The sequence below is a fragment of the Populus nigra genome, chromosome 8 (genome assembly GCF_951802175.1).
Source record: "Populus nigra chromosome 8, ddPopNigr1.1, whole genome shotgun sequence".
NCBI lineage: Eukaryota > Viridiplantae > Streptophyta > Magnoliopsida > Malpighiales > Salicaceae > Populus > Populus nigra.
This window is the reverse complement of record NC_084859.1, coordinates 4,441,314-4,460,041: the sequence shown is the minus strand read 5'-3', so window position 1 is coordinate 4,460,041 and position 18,728 is coordinate 4,441,314. Positions and strand designations below refer to the sequence as shown.

General features: G+C 33.6%; 1 protein-coding gene across 1 annotated transcript; it reads right to left on the bottom strand.

The window, feature by feature from the left end:
- Window positions 1–4,908: 4,908 nt before the first annotated feature.
- Window positions 4,909–6,115, bottom strand: LOC133702153 (NDR1/HIN1-like protein 13). Its single transcript, XM_062126393.1, has one exon. The coding sequence runs from the start codon at window positions 5,965–5,967 to the stop codon at window positions 5,167–5,169; it is 801 nt and encodes a 266-aa protein (XP_061982377.1). The 5' UTR covers window positions 5,968–6,115; the 3' UTR covers window positions 4,909–5,166.
- Between the last annotated feature and the right edge of the window lie 12,613 nt (window positions 6,116–18,728).

The following is an 18,728-nucleotide window of genomic DNA, read 5'->3' as shown; positions in this document are numbered from 1 at the left end:
TTAGATATTCTAGTAGTGATCCTAAAACGGGTTTTGAAATGAGTGTTGATAATAATGTTTGTGGTGATGTTAGAGTCGAAATGGATATTGATGATGGTTTTAATGATGAAGTAGATAATGATTATATCCCTTCTAATGAGGATGTTTTTAAATTTTATAATAAAGTTAAAGATGAGTGGATTGATAACCTACAAGCTGATTTTTTTACTAGTCAAACATTGAATGGTACTTTTGATTATGATAATGACCGAAAAATGAGTAGTCATGAAGATGATATTGATGTTGAAGGTAGAGAATAATCTATTGATAAGGACAATGAGGATGAGATTGAAAATGAGAAGAAAATGAAAATGAAAAAGACGAATGTAGATCTAAAGTTTTAGATGTAAAAGGCTTAAATTTGCAGTTAATGGATCAATACAGTTTAAAGAATGTTAAACTTCTAAAAATACAACTCACTTTAGAGATTTATTGCACAAGTATGAGGTCAAACATGAATATCATGTTAAAAGATATATTAATCAGAAAGTTAAGATTGGTGCTATATGTATAGGTGATGGTTGTGATTGGTGGATATAAGATCCCTTTGCTATTGATAGTCAGAAATTCATGATAAAGTCATTCACAATGAAATTTTTAATGCGTGTATCTTTGTTTGAAAGCAATGAAGGAAGACTTTATTTTTTAATGTAGTTATTTCATTAGAATTAATGGATGTCATCTCAAGGGTCTATATAGAGGTATTTTTTAGTGTAGTGGGTTTGGATGAAAATAATGGATTATTTCTTATTATTTATTCTATTATTGAGTGTGAAAACAGTGAAATACAGTGCTGGATTGTATATGCTTTATATGGATCCATAAAATATTGAATACGTTAGAGACCATTTTATATAATTTTTGATAGGCAAATTGTTAATTTAATTGTCATAATTTAATTTTATTATGAATTTAATCTTTTTTCTAATCTTGCATTTATTTTAGAATTGTATTATTTAACTGTCATAATTTATTTCCAGAGTTTACCTAGAGTTATTGGCGAGGTATTCCTAGAGGCAAAGCATATGCATTGTTCAAGGCATATTTATGCCAACTATAAAAAGAAAGGTTTTCATGGATTGGTATTGAAAATGGATTTTAGAATGCATTAAAAGCTTGCATGTATCTTAATTACAATACTTATATGAGAGATATTGGGGATATGAACACTAGAGTTGTCAATTGGTTGTAGAACATCCTTACTAAGACTTAGGTAAGGTATATATTTGACCTTGAAGTTAATATTGATAATATAACTAATAACTTGGCCGATTCATTCAACAACTAGATTGTTAAATATAGGAGCATGCCAATTTTTTTTTTGTTAGAAAAGATTAGATTTAAACTCATGGCTAAGTTTCATGTCAGCTCAATCAAAAAATTAAGCAACAAAAACCGCATCTTATGTTTGTTAGATAAATTTGTTGAAAAAGAATGGAACATAAGAATTAATACAGCTAGTTGTGATGGATACCGAGTCTATGAGGGTCAAACAAGGTATTGTGTTGATTTGGAAAAAAATAGTGTTCATGTAAAAAATAGGCAATGGCTAATATTCCATGCTTACATGTTAGCCCTTGGGTTAATCACAAAATAATTGAGTTAGAAGATCTGCATAATGAGTATTACAATGTGGATACATTTAGAAAAAGTATACTTTGAGGTGGTGCACTCATTACCAGAAGCTGATTTTGATCATAAAAAAATAGAGATATAATTGTTCTACCTCTAAAACTTAAAAAAAGAAAAACATGAGTAGACTAGGAAAGAATAGACAAATGAAAGAAGGATAAGATCAACCTAGTACAGTTAGGAAGAGGTCTTCCACACTTCGATGCAACATTTACGTGCAATATATATATAATTCTAGGACATGCCAACAAGATAGTATTGCGTAAATTACTGGTGGCAGTGCTATAAGAGGATCCAATTATATTGAAAGGGGATCTGGTAGTTTTGGCAAGGGATTAAAAGGATATAGCGCTGTTAGGAGAAGGTTCAAAGTTCTTGAAAAAGGCTTAAATAGAAGCTCAAGAGTTTTAAGAAGAAGAGGAGGAGGCAATCAACTCAGATATAAATGATTTTTCTAAATATGCATTGTAGTTTTATAGATTCAATGAAAAAAAATCATAATTACTATTCAATGTTGTTTTTTCTTTTTAATAATATGTAGGTTTGAAGATGTTGAAGACTAATTACTTTTGAATGCTACATTAGTATTATTTATATGAATTGATGTCATATTGTGGATCATTGTGTTTATTATATTAAGTTCCATGACGATTTAAGCTATTTGTGAATGCTTGTTAAGTGCATGCTTGTTGTTGTGTACATGCTATTTAAGTAGCATTCTTTCGATATGAGTGATATGAATTTGCTTGCATTTTGACTATACTAGAAAATACATTCACCATGTTTCATTTTTTTAATAGAAACAATATAGTTGTTATAAATATTAACATTGCACAACTAAATTAGCTACTACAAATAATTTTACACTTGCTAAGATAGCTTTTATATTGTGATTTTTTATCCAAATTCTACATAATTTATCTTTCAATTTCTTTACTTCATCTACTATTCAGGAGACATCATTAACACCTTCTTCCCTTCATGTAGTTAATTCAATTTCATTAATAGATTTGCGCAAGTTAATGAATGTACTTTTGCATAACTTATCATCACATCTATAAAATAGCTTGTTTTTACTTGTTTATGTTTTTGATATTCTGATTGCAGCTCTCTTATTACATTTCATGCACTTTTATTCTTGAATTTTAGTCCATTTAAGTTATATCACCAGCTTTATATGTTATTAAAACTTGATGAAGATGATGTTGTATTCATAATAATTTTGCATTGTGATTGTGCTGATTGCAGAATTATGATCCAAATGAAAAATGAATTGTTGAGATGTCATTTATAAGTTATGATAAAAATTGGTTAGGTTGCTTTGATTGAAAAGAAAATATAGGATTTTGCTAGGTTTGGTAGGTTTATTTGATGAAATTATAGTGAAAATGAGAAAGGATATGTCGGGGAAGATGACGATGAGGATGCTAGATTTTATTCTTGGTAATGCATGCTGGAATGTAGCTGGAAATTATTTTTAAATACAATAATTTATGATATTTTTATAATTAAATGAAAACTACTTACAACTTTGTTCAAAAAGAGCCAAAAACTAATTCTCAAAGCAATAACTCAACGGTTCTAGAAGTATTTTAGTTATTTTTAACTTCAGGGGTTTTTTTTTTAATTTTTATCACAAATATAATAGTATTTTTATAAATAAATATATATATTTTTTGTTGATTTTTTTCTAACGCTAACTTACAAGGTTGTAAAGTGCTGCCCACTGTTAAATTACAAGATGAAAAATATAATATTTTAAATTAATATTTAAAAATATAATTTATAAAGCAAAAATAAAAAAGACAAAATCTGAAGCCTCCTCAACATAATTTTCTCTTGTGATAAATTTGAGGGTGACATGTACTCACGACACATCCGTAATTTCACATGTTGCGTAGGCTGCCTCAGTTTCTTTAAGAATCAATTATTTGTGCACAAATAAAAGTGACATGACAACCACTCCATACAAGATTTTAGAGATAATATATATATATATATATATATATATATATATATATATATGTGTGTGTGTGTGTGTGTGTGTGTGAATCACACAATTGGAAAGGGCCCACCACAGGTTGGAAGCAGAAGAAAAGCCAGTGAATTTCTGGATTTAATATCTGATGAATAATAAAAAAAAGAATAATCATTTTAATTAAGGAATCAAAGCTAGGCAGCTACATGCATCCGAAGTCAGAAAATGACAGGATGGTCCTTGCCAAATAAATAAAGAAAAAGAGAGATGGGCCATCAGTGCTATTTGTGTTTGGTTAGATGAATTTGCATTTTCCCAATCTCCAAAAAGTTTTTTTAATTAAAAACATATTAAAATATTTTTTTAAAATTCATTTTATTTTTAATATCAACTTATTAAAATTATCAAAAAAAAATAAAAAAACATTATTTTTTTAAAAAAAATACTTAAAAAAACGAGGTTTAAAAACAAAAACTTCCGAACATGATGACATCAAATATACAGAGTGCAGCATTTTGTCGGTGCACTGCCAATACAAAATATCAAAATTTCTTATTATGCACCCACCCACAAAAAAAATAAAATCGTAAATACCATAGTAAAATAACTATAATGAGAATAGTACTGAAAATCAAAGATAATATGTTCAAAAGAAAAAAAAATCATAATATAAAAATTTTGACAAAAAATAATTCTGAACATAATATGATATAAATAAAAATGTAATCGGAATATGATTATAAATTGGATGTATAAATAAGTTTATCAATGTGATATATTTTTTTTTAATTTATGCACCTTGGGAGCCATCCATCATGTGGAGTCAATAAATAGCATTGTATACTTTGAAATGGTATAGTTTAACTAATCAAGTTTTAGATTTGTTTCATGAAAATCATTAATTCGAGTCTTATAAATTTTAGGATCACTTGAGATTTACATGGTCTCGTAAAATTAGTCAAAATGCGTATAAGTGGACCTAGATATTAATGTTAATAAATAAATAAATACTATTAAATTGTAAATTTAATTTATATTAATTTCAAGTGTTGAAAAGAGAAAAGAAGAGAAGAGTTGGCTTTAATTTCTATAAGGTGTCCGTCGACGTTGACTTTAGGGACAGCTGCATTCTCTTGTGCTTCCACTAAGCTAGCTAAAAACACGGCCTAACATGACTTTACTACATCATAAATATGATGGTCGTCTCCTTCCCACTTGAAAGATTAGATTTTTCTATCACTAATTAACAAGATGATCAATAATCAAACAAATTAAAATCTTTCAAATCTGTATAATAACAAATTAAATAAAATTTCTCTCTCCTAATACAGGCAATCACCAAACTTTATCCCTTCCATTTACAAACATATATGATTAATTATTCTCACCAACAGTTGAAGAAAAGAAAATATCTGTAAATGTCAAATTTAAAAAAAAAAAAGCCAAAAATTAAAAACAAAACCCAGAAAACGTTGATGAACCACAGAACAATATCTCCTCTGAAATACTTTTCCTTGTTAGAAAGTCCACTTCCAGATCTTGATCCTCAAATCAACCTTGCACTTTGCATTTGACACAGACGCTGCTGTTGCTTTTTTCCCAGATGGAACAGTGGCTTTAATCCCTTGACAAGTGACCCTAATTCTAACCTTTGGAGTCTTTAACCCTCCCATCTTGACCTTCACTTTAGTCTCCAGCTCTAACTTCAAAGCCACACCATTCTTGCTCTTCAAATCAGCCTTTAACTTACCAGCAGAGACATCATCCAGTTGCACGCCACTGCTTGTGATGGCGGCTCTCAAAAAGGTTGTGTTCTTGGTACCATGCACAAATGAGGGTAGCGAACCGCTGCCTACAACGATATCATCCCTTTCTGTAGTCACAGATATGGTGATGGGGTTATATGTGTAGACAAGTTTTTTATTAGGGTTTCTAGCGGTGATGTTGAGGTTGATGTTGGTGGTGAGATGGGAAGCTGAGGTAAGGTTGAGAGAGGAGATACTGAGGCCGGAGACGTCGAAGGAGGGGCGGTGGGGTCGGTAGAGGACGTAGATGATGGCTCCAGCTATGACAGCAAGGACTATGAGAATGAAGATGACCGCTGTAGTCCATAAAACACAGGCACAGCAGCAACTGCGGCTGCGTTTGCGGTTGGGTTGGGGGCGGTAGGTGGGGCGGGTGGCACCATAGATTTGGGCTTTGGTGGCTGGAAAGGAGGGGTTGGTGGCTGCTGTGCCATTTGTGGCTGGAAAGGAGGGGTTGGTGGCTGCTGTGCCGTTTGTGGCTGGTTTAGTAGAAGGGTAGACCCTGTCTGTCATGGCGATAGATGTATCAAGAATGGGAAGTGAAGGGAGGGGGAGGAATGAAAGAGAGGAGGAGAAGGAAAAACAAAGTCTCTTGGAGTCTTAATTAAAAGAGGGAGGGAGGGAGGTGTATTGGCCTTGAAAGAGTAGAGAAAAATCAAGGTATTTGCTTTGCGTATTTAACAACTAGCAATTTGATCCTGTGCTCGGATATTTTTTAGGTATTTGCTTTGCTTGGGTCTCTAACTAGCAATTTGACCATGTGGTTGGATTTTTTTTTATATGTAAATAAATGAAAAAATATTATTAATTATAAATAAAAATAAAATTATAAAATTAAAAGATAAATATAAATCAAGATTTTAAAACACGGGCTATTTAGCCGGTTGTGTTTAATAAATTTGTTTATTAAAATTAATCTTTTATTAAATTAAATGATAATAGAAATCAATATATATAAAATTGATTGAATAAAAAAAAAAAATAATACTATGTAAGGGTGCACATATAAGAATATTATTAAAAATAATTTTTTTATTTTTAAAAATAAATATAAACTATATAAAATATATGAATCATACTAACCTCTTTATAAACTTAAATACACACAATATAATTAAAAAATAATCATTACTTAAAAAAATACTAAATAAAAAAGAAAAATAACAAAGAAGGGGTATTAATTAAAATATAAATTTAGAAATTATTTAAAAAGAGATATATATATATATATAATATTAATTTAAAAAATCAAAAGTAAAAGTAAAAAAACAAGTTATGTGTTAGTGAACATGGTATGCTAGGCTAAATGCACGGCCCATTAAAAAAAGGCCACGCGAGCCCTTAATTTTTTTTTAAAAAAATTGATATGTCATCTAGTCTAATTTTTTTTTTAAAAAAAAATAAATAACAATATCATCTAAAATTACTTAGATTTTGGCTACTTTGATAGCTAAAAAATCAAAATTCTATCTAAATTCTTAAAAATCTAATTTTCAACTTATATTTTAACCTAAAACACTTAAAAAATACTCTAAACACTTTAATAAATCTATAAATACCATTAAAAAAAACCCTTAAAAAAAACCCAAAAGATTTGGACTCGGTATACATAATGTTTGGTGTTTGAGAGACGCGTATGGGGAAAAATCAAGAAAGAGATGGTATTTTGTATTTGTTTTGGGAGAGAGGAGAGGGAGGGTTGGGTCAGTTTGCAGGAATCAGAGGAAGGGAGGAGCGCTGTGATCTTGTGAAGTGGTGAAAGAGAGAAATTAGGAAGGGACGGCATTGACAGCAACTCTTGTCCATACCAAAAACCAAAAGCATCCAAACGTGCACGCGTTTTCGCTTTTGCATTTCTACGAGCGCGTGTAAATCAGTGGGATCCAATATTAACATATTAATTACTCAGTAGATAACTACCTAATCATCGAAAACCAAAGATTTATCTTTTTCATCGGTTGGCTTGCACATTTTATATATATATATATATATATATATATATATATATATATATATATATATATATATAAGTCATGTCCTACCTACAAACTTTATCATTTTTTTTAATCGTTGAGTTAGGTATTGCACTCCTTTGATTGGTATAATAATTGCTTTCTAGGATGATAATTAGAAGCTTTTAAGAAAGAAAAGAGAATTATTTTTAGATCTGATGAATATTAAAATTCAAAATGATTAAAAATAAGGTTGATGTATTAGATGATTGATTGATTTTTTAGTTCAAGTAATTTAATTCATTTTTCATAATCAAATCAACTGACTTGATATGGAAAGTTTAGAGGATTAGTAATCAATAGCATGTGATGTCCGGTAAGCTAAGTGATTGATAACTATGATGACGCCTAGTAAGCCTAGGTGACTAGTAGTTGTGGTAGTAGCAGGTGATGCCTGAGAAGCATAGGTCGGTAGCTGATACTTGCAAAAACTCCTATTTAATGGACGCGAGAACTCTCCGATGGTAAAATCAGTAATTTTATAGAGAGAGAAAGTGTATTGATATTTTATAGAGATAGACTCTTAAAATATGTATGCTAAAAATATTAAAAACGCAGAGATTGTGAACCTTTGACTTGAAAGATTCATGATATATTTATAACCCATGAATTTTATCATTTTATAAAGAGAAAAGGCTGAAGTGTAATTTTACTTTTGTGATATTTTAAGTTGAATTATGCACAAAACAATATATATTTGATCAATATAAAATATTGAGGGACCCGTATGGGTCATAGAAAAATTTCTTGGTGAGTGTTGGGCTCGGGCCACATGTTTGAGCCAATGAAGGTGTTGGGCTCGGGATGTGTGCCTAAGCCCATGAGATTTTTTTGGGCCTATTTGGGTATTTTTGTCCATTTTATTTAGATCATCAGTAGCCTCCCAAGTCTTTTTGGTATTAATTCGTAAAGACTTGTAAAAATGCTAAGTTACCATGACAAGTTCGTTAAATTTTCTTCATATGAGAAAAAGGGTTGAAACCCTAAGTAATAAACTAGAGAGCTCATGTATAGGGGTGTGTGCCATATTTGAAAATATTTCTAAGTATGTAGAAAGGAACCATACTTATAAATATTCTTAGAAAGGTTAGGTGAGATGTAAAAGACTTCATATTTTAAAAAAAAATTCTAAGAAGTCAGGAGAAACTTATAAAGAAGAAACTTTTATCTAGAAAATTTTCTAAGTGGCTGGTAAAAACCCATGGAAGGTGAGTCTGCACTTAGAAAATATTCTAAAAGACTGAGGGGAACTCAAGGAGGGTGATCAATGGTGACGCCCATACTTAGAAAAATTTCTAAATGGCAGAGGGGAGCGAACCTATGTGAACGTCCAAACTTAGAAAACATTTTAAAGGGTAAAGAGGATGAATCCATGAAGGGTGGTTCTATTACACCAGGAAAACTAAGTTCATCCCTTGACGAGTGGTCGCATTGAAGTATGGGAGGTATGCGACCTTCCTAGGATGACGCGGGGGCTTAGGAGCCCCTAGGAGGTCGGTAGCATTCCTAGTAATGGTGTGTGGGCTTGGGAGCCCCGTACTAAAGAGTGGTGTCATTCCCGAGACTGCATTGGAGAGGCAGGAGATCCAAGATCAACCCGATGAATTGGTGAGAGGCTATTAGGTATCACCTAGAAAATAGAGGATCCCATATCAACCCCTAGTGAATTGGTGAAAGGCTTTTAGGTATTACCTAGAGAATGGAGGATCCTAGATCAACCTCTTATAAATTGGTGAAAGCTCTTAGGCATTACCTGAAGAATAAGGGATCCTAAATCAATTTCTGGTGAATTGGTGAGAGGCCCCTAGTCATCACCTAAAGAATGGAAGATCCCAAATCAAACCTTGGCGAATCAGTGAGAGGCCCTTAGATATCACCTGAATAATGTGTCAGTCTGAGATTGTATTGTAGAGTGAAGGATTCGAGATCAACCTTTGGCGAATTAGTGAAAGACCCTTTGACATCACCTAAAGAATGTGTTAGTCTGAGACTGCACTAGATAGTGAAGGATCTGAGATCAATCCCTAGTGATTATGGGGGTATTGCTTTAGGGAGACCAAGTCCATTCCCTTTCAATGAGAGTGGTCAAAAGTCCCTCACTAAAGATTTGTAGTTAGAAAATATATGTCAAATATACATCATTATTATTTCAAAAATAAACTCACATTCTCATTGAATATTATGCATCATGAGGTGATTTGTTGCGCTTTAAGGGGCCTGAAGAGTTTGGTGTGAAACAATGAGATTGGTAACTGAGGTCCATCTCGCGGTAGCTGAGAGAGCATGTTTGGAGCACCAGTTATGTGCAATGGCATCGTAATGGCGCGAACGACCCCTTGAGGGACTTAGCAAGTATGGAGGCAAAATACTCTTTTGGAGATCATTATGCCCAAGCTCTTATAGGTAGTGCAACGAGCTATAGACGCTGGGAGCGACCGGTAACGATGGTGATGAGATCAAGTGTGTTACCATAAGTGCTAAGACTTGTTAGGATGTCAAGGTCTGATTGTGACATTAGATTGCCAACACGACTTGAGTGAGGAGTTGTACCTGATTGGTGAGTTGTTGAAGGTCTAACTAGGGTAGAAGTGTTCATGGTAACGAGTAGATTTGTTTTGTGTCATGACCCATGAGTGTCTTGGTTGTGTGGCATGTAATGACCTGAAAATATAGAAAACAAGTTTTAGAAACTGATGACTTTTTTATCAGTTTCCCATAGACGACGCCAATTGGTGAGTCCCAAAATCCAAGATGTTTAAGAATAAGATTGATCTCTATATTCAAGCAATCCGATCCATTCTCTATAATTAAGGTATCTGGTGACTTAATATGAAAAGCTCAAATGATTGGTAACTAGTAGCAAGTAATGTATGGTAAACCAGGTGATTGGTGATTGTTGTAAGCCTAGGTAACCAGTAGTTGTGGTAGCAGTAGGTAGTGTCTAGTAAACCCAGGTAACCGATATCTGGTACCTGCAAAAAGTATCATTTGAAGGTCGTGGGGACTCTCCGATAGTATAGTTAATAACTTTATAAAGAGAGAAAATGCATTGATATTTTAGAGAGAGAGACTCTGAAAATATATGTGCTGAAAATGTTAAGAATGAAGAGATTATGAACTTTTGACTTGAATGATTCATGGTGTATTTATAGCTCATAATGAGAGGAAAGATTGAAATGTAATTTCATCTTTGTTATATTTTAAATAATATTATACATAAAACAATACGTATTGAATCAATATAAAATATCGAAAAATTTACATGAAATCCCAAATTTCTTTTGTAATGAATGTTGGGTTTAGGATGTAATGAATGTTGGGTTTAGGATACGTGCCCGTACCCAGAGTCCATGGAGGTGTTAAGCTCGGTATGCATAAAATATCTTCCTAAAGTTTTTGCAAGTACCGACTTGTGGCTAGCTTTAGAGAATTCTTTGTTTTATATATATATATATATATATATATATATATATATATATATATATATATATATATTATTTGAATTCATAAAGGCTGAAGCAATATAAATTAAAAAATATCATGTGTTCGTCATTTGTACATATTATAAACTAGCATATTTTATTCCCTAATATTTTGAAAAAGATAATGATAATTTTCCAATCACATATTAAAAGAAAATAACCAATTTTCTAATTATTATTTTTTCAATTCGACATTAAAAATCAAATATATGTTTTCGTATTAGCTTGCACAAAAATAAAAACTAAATCTTTTTCTCAAGCAATCTTTAAAGCACGCATTCCACATACATTAATGGAGTATATTTAGAAAATTTTAATTACTTTTAATTTTAAAGTTTGAATCTATGAAATCTAGAAATGAAACATACATTCTTTAATAATCAGGTATTAGTCTTCTTTAATAATTTGTTTTATTTACTAATCTTTTTTATTATTAGGGGTTTTATTGGACCAACTTTTGCACATCAAAATAAATTTATCTTTCAATTTAGTTAAAGAAGATAAATAGTTCATATGAAAGCTAAGAACTTAGGATAATTTTAAGTATCATAACCTAAGAGTATTTCTGAGATTTGATAATTAAGAAGAGAATCAAACTCGAATAATTGGAGTGAAATGCAGGCCGAAATCAGGTTAAAGGAAACTCCATGGGAGTAACTATAAGCTAAGCTTGGTGTTTAGATGCTTGATTTATTTAAAAATATATTAAAATAATATTTTTTTTATTTTTAAAAAAATATTTTTAATATTAATATATTAAAATTATCTATATTAAAAAACTTAAGACCGGCTCGTTGAAAGAAAACTGGACGTATACCATCTCATAAGTCATGACAGCGCACAGATGCCTCCATGTGACCTACTTTGGACCCCATCTCCCTCCCAGCTGGGTTTTAAACACGTGTAGAAATGAAGACCCATCACGTTCCCCGGGATGCCGATCAATCATCATGTGGCCAGGCCTTTTCAGTTTGCAAGTTTATTCAGGCCACCAGGTTGGTGGTGGAATACCTTTAGTGACATCGGAAATTTAAGAGAACAATTAGCATTTAAATACTATGCATTGTTCGTTACAGTCTTTGCTTTCAATCATTGACAAAATGGAAGTCAAGACACCAGCAAATTGATTCCCTAACCAACGAAAGAAAAATATTTGTTTTTTTGGTAAATAATAGGGAAGTCTTACCTTTCATTTATGCATGCATCACGTTCTATTTTTTTATTATTATTATTATTGCTAATTTGATTCCCGTTTGCTACGTTATGGGATGAAATTATTATTTTTTTCAACACAACAAAAGGTGTAGGAGTTGTTAGTGGTTTTTTTACCATTATTTTTTTAATTGTAAACTGAAGATTTTATACCCGTATTTAATAAAATAAATCAAGAGTTATATTTGCTAATAAATGATAAAAAAATTTGTTAATTCCAACAACAAAAATAAGTCGGAAAGTTGAGATAAATATATTATTTCTTAAAAAATTAAACATTTGTTTTAATTTGAAATTGGGCCCCTAAACTTTTAATTTATTTCAATCAATAAAACTAAATTTTGTTTTACCAAATTGAGCATTAATTCAAAGTTGAAAATTATTTTTTAACACTGTAAAAGCCCTATATAAAGCAAACGAAAACAAAACATCAAACCTAATCACAAGTCAACCTAATATGAAAGGACTAAATTGATAAATAAAAATTAAAAAAAAAAAGCAAAACACTACAAGTAACTATTGCAACCCGTATTGTTTTGTGTCTTTCTTTTATGTTGCATTTTCATTATTTTTTAAATATTTTTTCTATCTCACTCTTCTTTGGGAATGACTAAGAAAATACCCCATCTCTTTTGAGCTGGGCAAAAAGAATGACCCTTCTCTTTTAGGCTCTGCCAAGGAAATGACGCCATCTCCCTTGAGTATGACCAAGTGAATGACCCTCCTCCCTTGGAGGCCAATGGAATAACCCTCATCACTTGAGCATGGTCAAGGGAACAACCTATCTCCCTTGAGCACGGTTAAGGGAATGACCCTTTTTTTTTAAGTGTGAACAAGGGAATGACCTTTCTTTCTTGAGCTCGATCAAGGGAATGATTCTTCTTTCTTGATCTCGATCAAGGGAATAACCTTTCTTTCTTAGGCATGACTAAGAAAATGACCATTCTTCCTTGGACACAGCCAAGGAAATGACCTTTCTTCCTTGGGCTCGATCAAGAGAATGGCCCTTTTTTCTTGGGCTCGACCAAGGAAAAGACCCTTCTCCCTTGGGCATGGCCAAGAGAATGACCCTCTTCCCTCGGGTTCAACCAATAGAATGACCTTCCTCCGTTGGACTCTACCAATAGAACAACCAATCTCCCTTGAACATGGTCAAGGGAATGACTCTTCTTCCTTGGGCATGGCTAAAGGAATGACCTTTCTCCTTTAGACTTAGCCAAAGGAATAATCATTCTCCGTTATGATCAGCCAAGGGAACAACCCATCTCTTTTGGGCATGATCTATCTTCCTTGGACATGGCTAAAAGGACAACCCATCTTTCTCGGGCATAGTTAAGAGAATGATCCTACACCTTTGGGCACGACCAAGAAATGAACCTTGTTCATTGGCCTCTGCTAAGGGAATGCCACCATCTCTCTTGGGAATGGCCAAGGGAATGACCCTTCTCTATTAGGTACAACCAAGGAAATAACCCTTTTCCCTTAGCACCCAAAGAAATGATCCTTCACCCCTGGGCTCAGCCATGGGAACAACCAATTTACCTTAGGCACGACTAAAGGAATGACCCTTCTCTCTTGGGCACGATCAAAGGAATGACCCTTCTCCTTTGGACATGGCCAAGAAAATGACCCTCCTCATTAAAGCTAAACCAAGGGAATGACCCTCCTCTCTCAGGATCCATAAAGGGAACAACCCATCTTTCTTGGGCATGATCAAAGGAATGACGCTCATCTCTTAGGCACGACCAAGGGAATAATTCTTCTCCATTGGGTATGGCCAAAGGAAGGACCTTTCTTTCCTGAGAATGACCAAGGAAATGGCCCTTCTTCCTTGAGCATGACTAAGGGAATGACCCTTCTTCTTTAGACTTGGCCAAGGGAACAACCCATCTTTCTTGGGCATGACCAATAGAATAACCCATATCTCTTGGGCTTTGCTAAGGAAATGATGTCATCTTATTTAGGCATGACCAAGGTAATGACCCTTATCCCTTGAGTTAAGCTGGGGGAATGATCCTTCTCTCTTAGGCTTAGTAAAGGAAACAACCCATCTTTTTTGGGCACGATCAAAGGAATGACACATCTATTTTGGGTTCAACTAACATCTCCATTGGGCTCTATATGAGAATGACTCTTCTCCCTTAGGCATGGCCAAGGGAATGACCATTCTTCTTTGGACTCAGTTAAGGGAATGATCCTTCTCCTTTAGGATCATCTAAGGGAATGATTATTCTCCTTTAGGATCGGCCAAGAGAACATCTCATCTTCTTTGGACATGGCCAAATGGATGACCCTCCTTCATTGGGCTCAACCAAGGGAATAATCTTTCTCTTTTAAGCTCAACCAAGGGAACAACCCATCTTTTTTGGGCATGGACAAGGGAATAACCCTTCTCTATTTGACACAACTAAAGGAATGACCCTCATTCCTTTAGCTTAGCCAAGGGAATGATCATTCTCCCTTAGGCACGACTAATGGAATGACCTTTCTCCATGGACCCATCTCCCTTGGGCTCGGTCAAAGAAATGACCCTTCTTACTTGGGCTTGGCCAATGAAATGACCCATCTCTTTTTGGCATGACCAATAAAATGATCCTTCTCCTTTAGGTACAACTAAGGAAATAATCCTCATACTTTAGGCTCTACCAAGGGAACGACACCATCTCCCTTGTGTTTGAGCCATTAAAATGATCATCCTATCTTAGGCTCAACCAAAGGAACAAACTATCTCCCTTGGGCACAACCAAATGGATGACCCTACTTCCTTGGGCTCTATCAAATGAAAGATCCTTCTCTCATCGCTTTAGCCAAGGGAACAACCCATCTCTCTTGGGCACTATCATAGGAATGACCCTTCCTCATTGGACTTGACCAAGGGAATGACTTACCTCCCTTGGGCTCAGCTAAGGGAAGGACCCAATGCACTTGGGTTCATCCATGTGTTGAGCCCAATGCAACATGGGTCTGAAAACTTACTAGACCTAATATAGTTGGGTCCATCCAAAAGACGAGCCTAACTTCATTGGGCTCGACCAAAGGACAAGCCTAACTCCTTTAAGCTTATCCAAGAAAAGGACCTAACTTTCTTGGGCTCAGGCAAAGGAATGACTCACCTCTCTTGGGCTCAACCAAAGGAAGGACCTGTTAGGTCTAGCTTAGGGGAAGAGCTCAATCTCCATGGGCTCAACTACTTTTTGTATCTTACTCTCCTTATACCCATAAGTGTTTAAAAATCTTTTAAGGGCCTACCATATTTATCCCTTATTAAATGATATTAGGAAAAAAATGATATTCCAACCCCTCTTCTACAAAAAGTAATAAGATTCATGAACTATAATTACCCTATGAATTCTTCAAGCTCTAGGGTCACAATCTTTTCACTCTTAATATTTGTTAGTATATATATTTTCAGAGTTAATATCTCTAAAACATTACTGAACTTTTTCTCTCTAAATTGATACCTACTTAAACAATTGAGAGTCCTCACATTCATCAAAGGAGATCTTTTGCAGGCACCTCCTACCAATCATCTTAGCTTACCAGACATCACCTATAAACTAACTTGGTTAAATAGAATGGATCAGATTACTAGAACCAAGTAATTAACTAATTATCTAACATAAGAGCCTTATTTATAAGTTACTTGGATTTTTTGGGACATCATCACATAGAAATGAAATCTTTGGCATAAATGCAACAAAGATTTGTAGCTAATATAGGACCTCATAGATTAGAATTTAATTCTACAAGTGGTTCAATATGAAAAAAGAAATTTTAAACTCGCTAATAAGAAGAGAGTAAAGGATAAAGCAATGCCACAATCTTCGTTAATCTATTTTTCATTAATAAAATGATGAGTTCTTTTTCCTTTTTGTGAACCATAGGGAGCGCTTTAATGAGCAAAGCTCATTCTCCTTTCTTGGTAGATAATTAATGACCTCACATTTTCTCAAAATGCATGTCACACGCGAACATCACGACGACCGATTAAAGATTTAATTTCAATGAAAAAAGAACAGATCTCTGACATCTTATTCTTAGGGGAAATGATCTAGTTCAAGGAGTCACCACCTAGTATTATGGTCACTAGGAACCCTAACTGGTCAACAGAGTTTTAATGGTACGGGATTAGTTACACGAAAGGGAAGATGCTATCACCCCTTAAGCATCCTATCTGAGGCAAACTACATTGTTGGTCTTGTCTCGAATTGCTAAGAATATGTTCTCCTTTTTCTTTATTCTTCCTCTCATGTTCCTGATTTTGGCGTCAATGAATAGTTCATATGAATATTTCCATCTCTGACATTGGTAAATATTGCACAAACCCAAAAAAATACGATATTCCTGACTCTAGCGTCAATAAATAATTTTGCAAAAAAAAACTGAATTTGAAGAATTTTTCTATGTCATTTTTTTTATCCTTCATTATTATTTACCCTTGTTAAATGGAAATAAAAAAAGCATTGCACAACAAATTTGCATTTAATAATAATAGTCCGTGGATTGAGCACATAGTAGAAAAAATACAAAGCGCAAAGAAAAAAATAAAACAAAGCGCGAGGGGCCTATAAATAAATCAACGAAGGTCCCTAAATATTTTTAGAATTTTATGATATCGAAAAAGGGCTTGTTTGACCAAATATCAAGCTAGAATGGACATAAAAATTATGGTCAAGGCATAAGGGTGTGTTTTGCCCAACACACCCTAGGTAAATGCAATTTGGGCTGGCTGGGCCTACAGCCCAGACCCAACCCACTCTTTTTTTTAATATTTTTAGGCTGGGTCCAGCCCAACCGGTATGGGCTGGCCTGAACCCAGCCAGCCCACCTTGGTCACTGGCCCAATCTAGTGACTTAGTTGGGCAACAGGCACATGTGAATCAACTCATGCGTGCACTACATTGTGCGAAGGTAATTAATTACCTTTGTACTGTTCTGTAAGAGTTATATTGAAATAGAGCAGTAGAAGAAGACTTTCCCTGGCGAAGATGAAGATGAAGATGAAGGTAATGGTCCTAATACTAGCCGGAGAATACTCTCCTTTTCCTCCTTCTTTCAATCTCTCTTCCCTCTGTTTTTGTGTTTTTCGTTATGGGTTCTCTCCTCTGTTTTCTCTGTTTTTCTCCCTCTGTTTTTTCTTTTTTTCTCTCTGCTCTCCTCTGTTTTCTCCTTCTGTTTGTTTTCTTTGCTTTCTCTCCTTGTTTTTTTGCTTTTTTTCTATGTTTTTCTTCCATTCTTTTTCTTTTTCTCTGCTTTCTTTCCCTGTTTTCTGCTTTTTTTTCTCTGTTTTTCTTCCCTTTTTTTTTCTTTGCTCTGCCGATTGTTTGGTATTTATAGGGATCAATCTACCTCTCCCTCAGCCTATGTCTCTCCTCCTAATAAGCACGGCTGGGGGAGTCAGTTTCTGCTAAGACTTGGATGCGATGTTCAATCCTTATCTCACCGGGTTGTGATCATCATGAAGATAAAGATTGCTCTTCTGTGTTTTGATAGGACTAGGATGCTGGTGTTTCACAATTTCCTTCCCTTCTTTGCAGGCAGGCTTTCAGTGTTTGAAGACGAAGACGAAGAACAACGCCTGATTGAAACGACGTTGTTTTGGACTGTGAATGGCCATTTTCAATTAGGTCCTTAAAGTTTTGAAATTTTGCATTCAAACCCCTAATCTTTTAATTTTAGGTTTTAACCCCCTTAACATTAAATTGAAAAGCAAATTGGTAAAAATTTGGGTTACAACAATGTATATACGCAGTGGAAATGGTAAATTTAGATTTTTTTAGTAAGGGTGTTTTTGGTCATTTTAATCAATAAATAAGCTTACAAGTTTCATATGATTCCAAATCAAAAGAATCAAATATCCTTCTTTACTAACTTAGTGATTCTTGTTTCATTGTTATGACTTAGTTTATAATGTCATAAAAAATATGGATATTGATTATCTAATATGTTTTTCTTGCTATTTATATTGAATCTTAGCATTTTAAGATTAGACATGTACAAACCATTTGTGTAAATGCCAAATCTATATTAAACATCATTATTATAGAAGGAATAATATTTTTCCTTAATAATAAATTCAAATTTAGTCAGAAATGGATACAATGTTTCTAAAAAGTGCTAAGACATAATAACAATTATAAGTTCTAGTATTATCCCACTTGGAAAACTTAATGCAACAACCTTTACTTCATTGCCTATTCATAGGTCCACTTTATCTTTATTCAATCATAAAAACAAATAAAGCATAAGCTTCAATAAGCATTTTAGTCTTCATGATTATAAGATAATTTTTACAGTTCCTCTTATAGTGACTTTCTTTACCATAATGATGACAAGCGTCATTGTCATTCTTGATGCTCCAAGTGGATTTTCTATGCTTATATCGTAAGACCAAATTGACGCTTAACTCATGGTTCATGACAAAGCTCAATTGGTGTAATTTCTTTAAAATAGCCAATCATCCTCAACATATAGGTGTTCATAGAGAAACCCTTTGTCATCTTATAATAAAACAGTTTCTTAGAGGTCTCATACCTCTTAGTATATCTAGCTGCATCAAACAACTCCT

Excerpts from the sequence above, each read along its gene's own strand:
- LOC133702153 (XM_062126393.1), bottom strand. The coding sequence starts at position 5,967 with ATGACAGACAGGGTCTACCCTTCTACTAAACCAGCCACAAACGGCACA.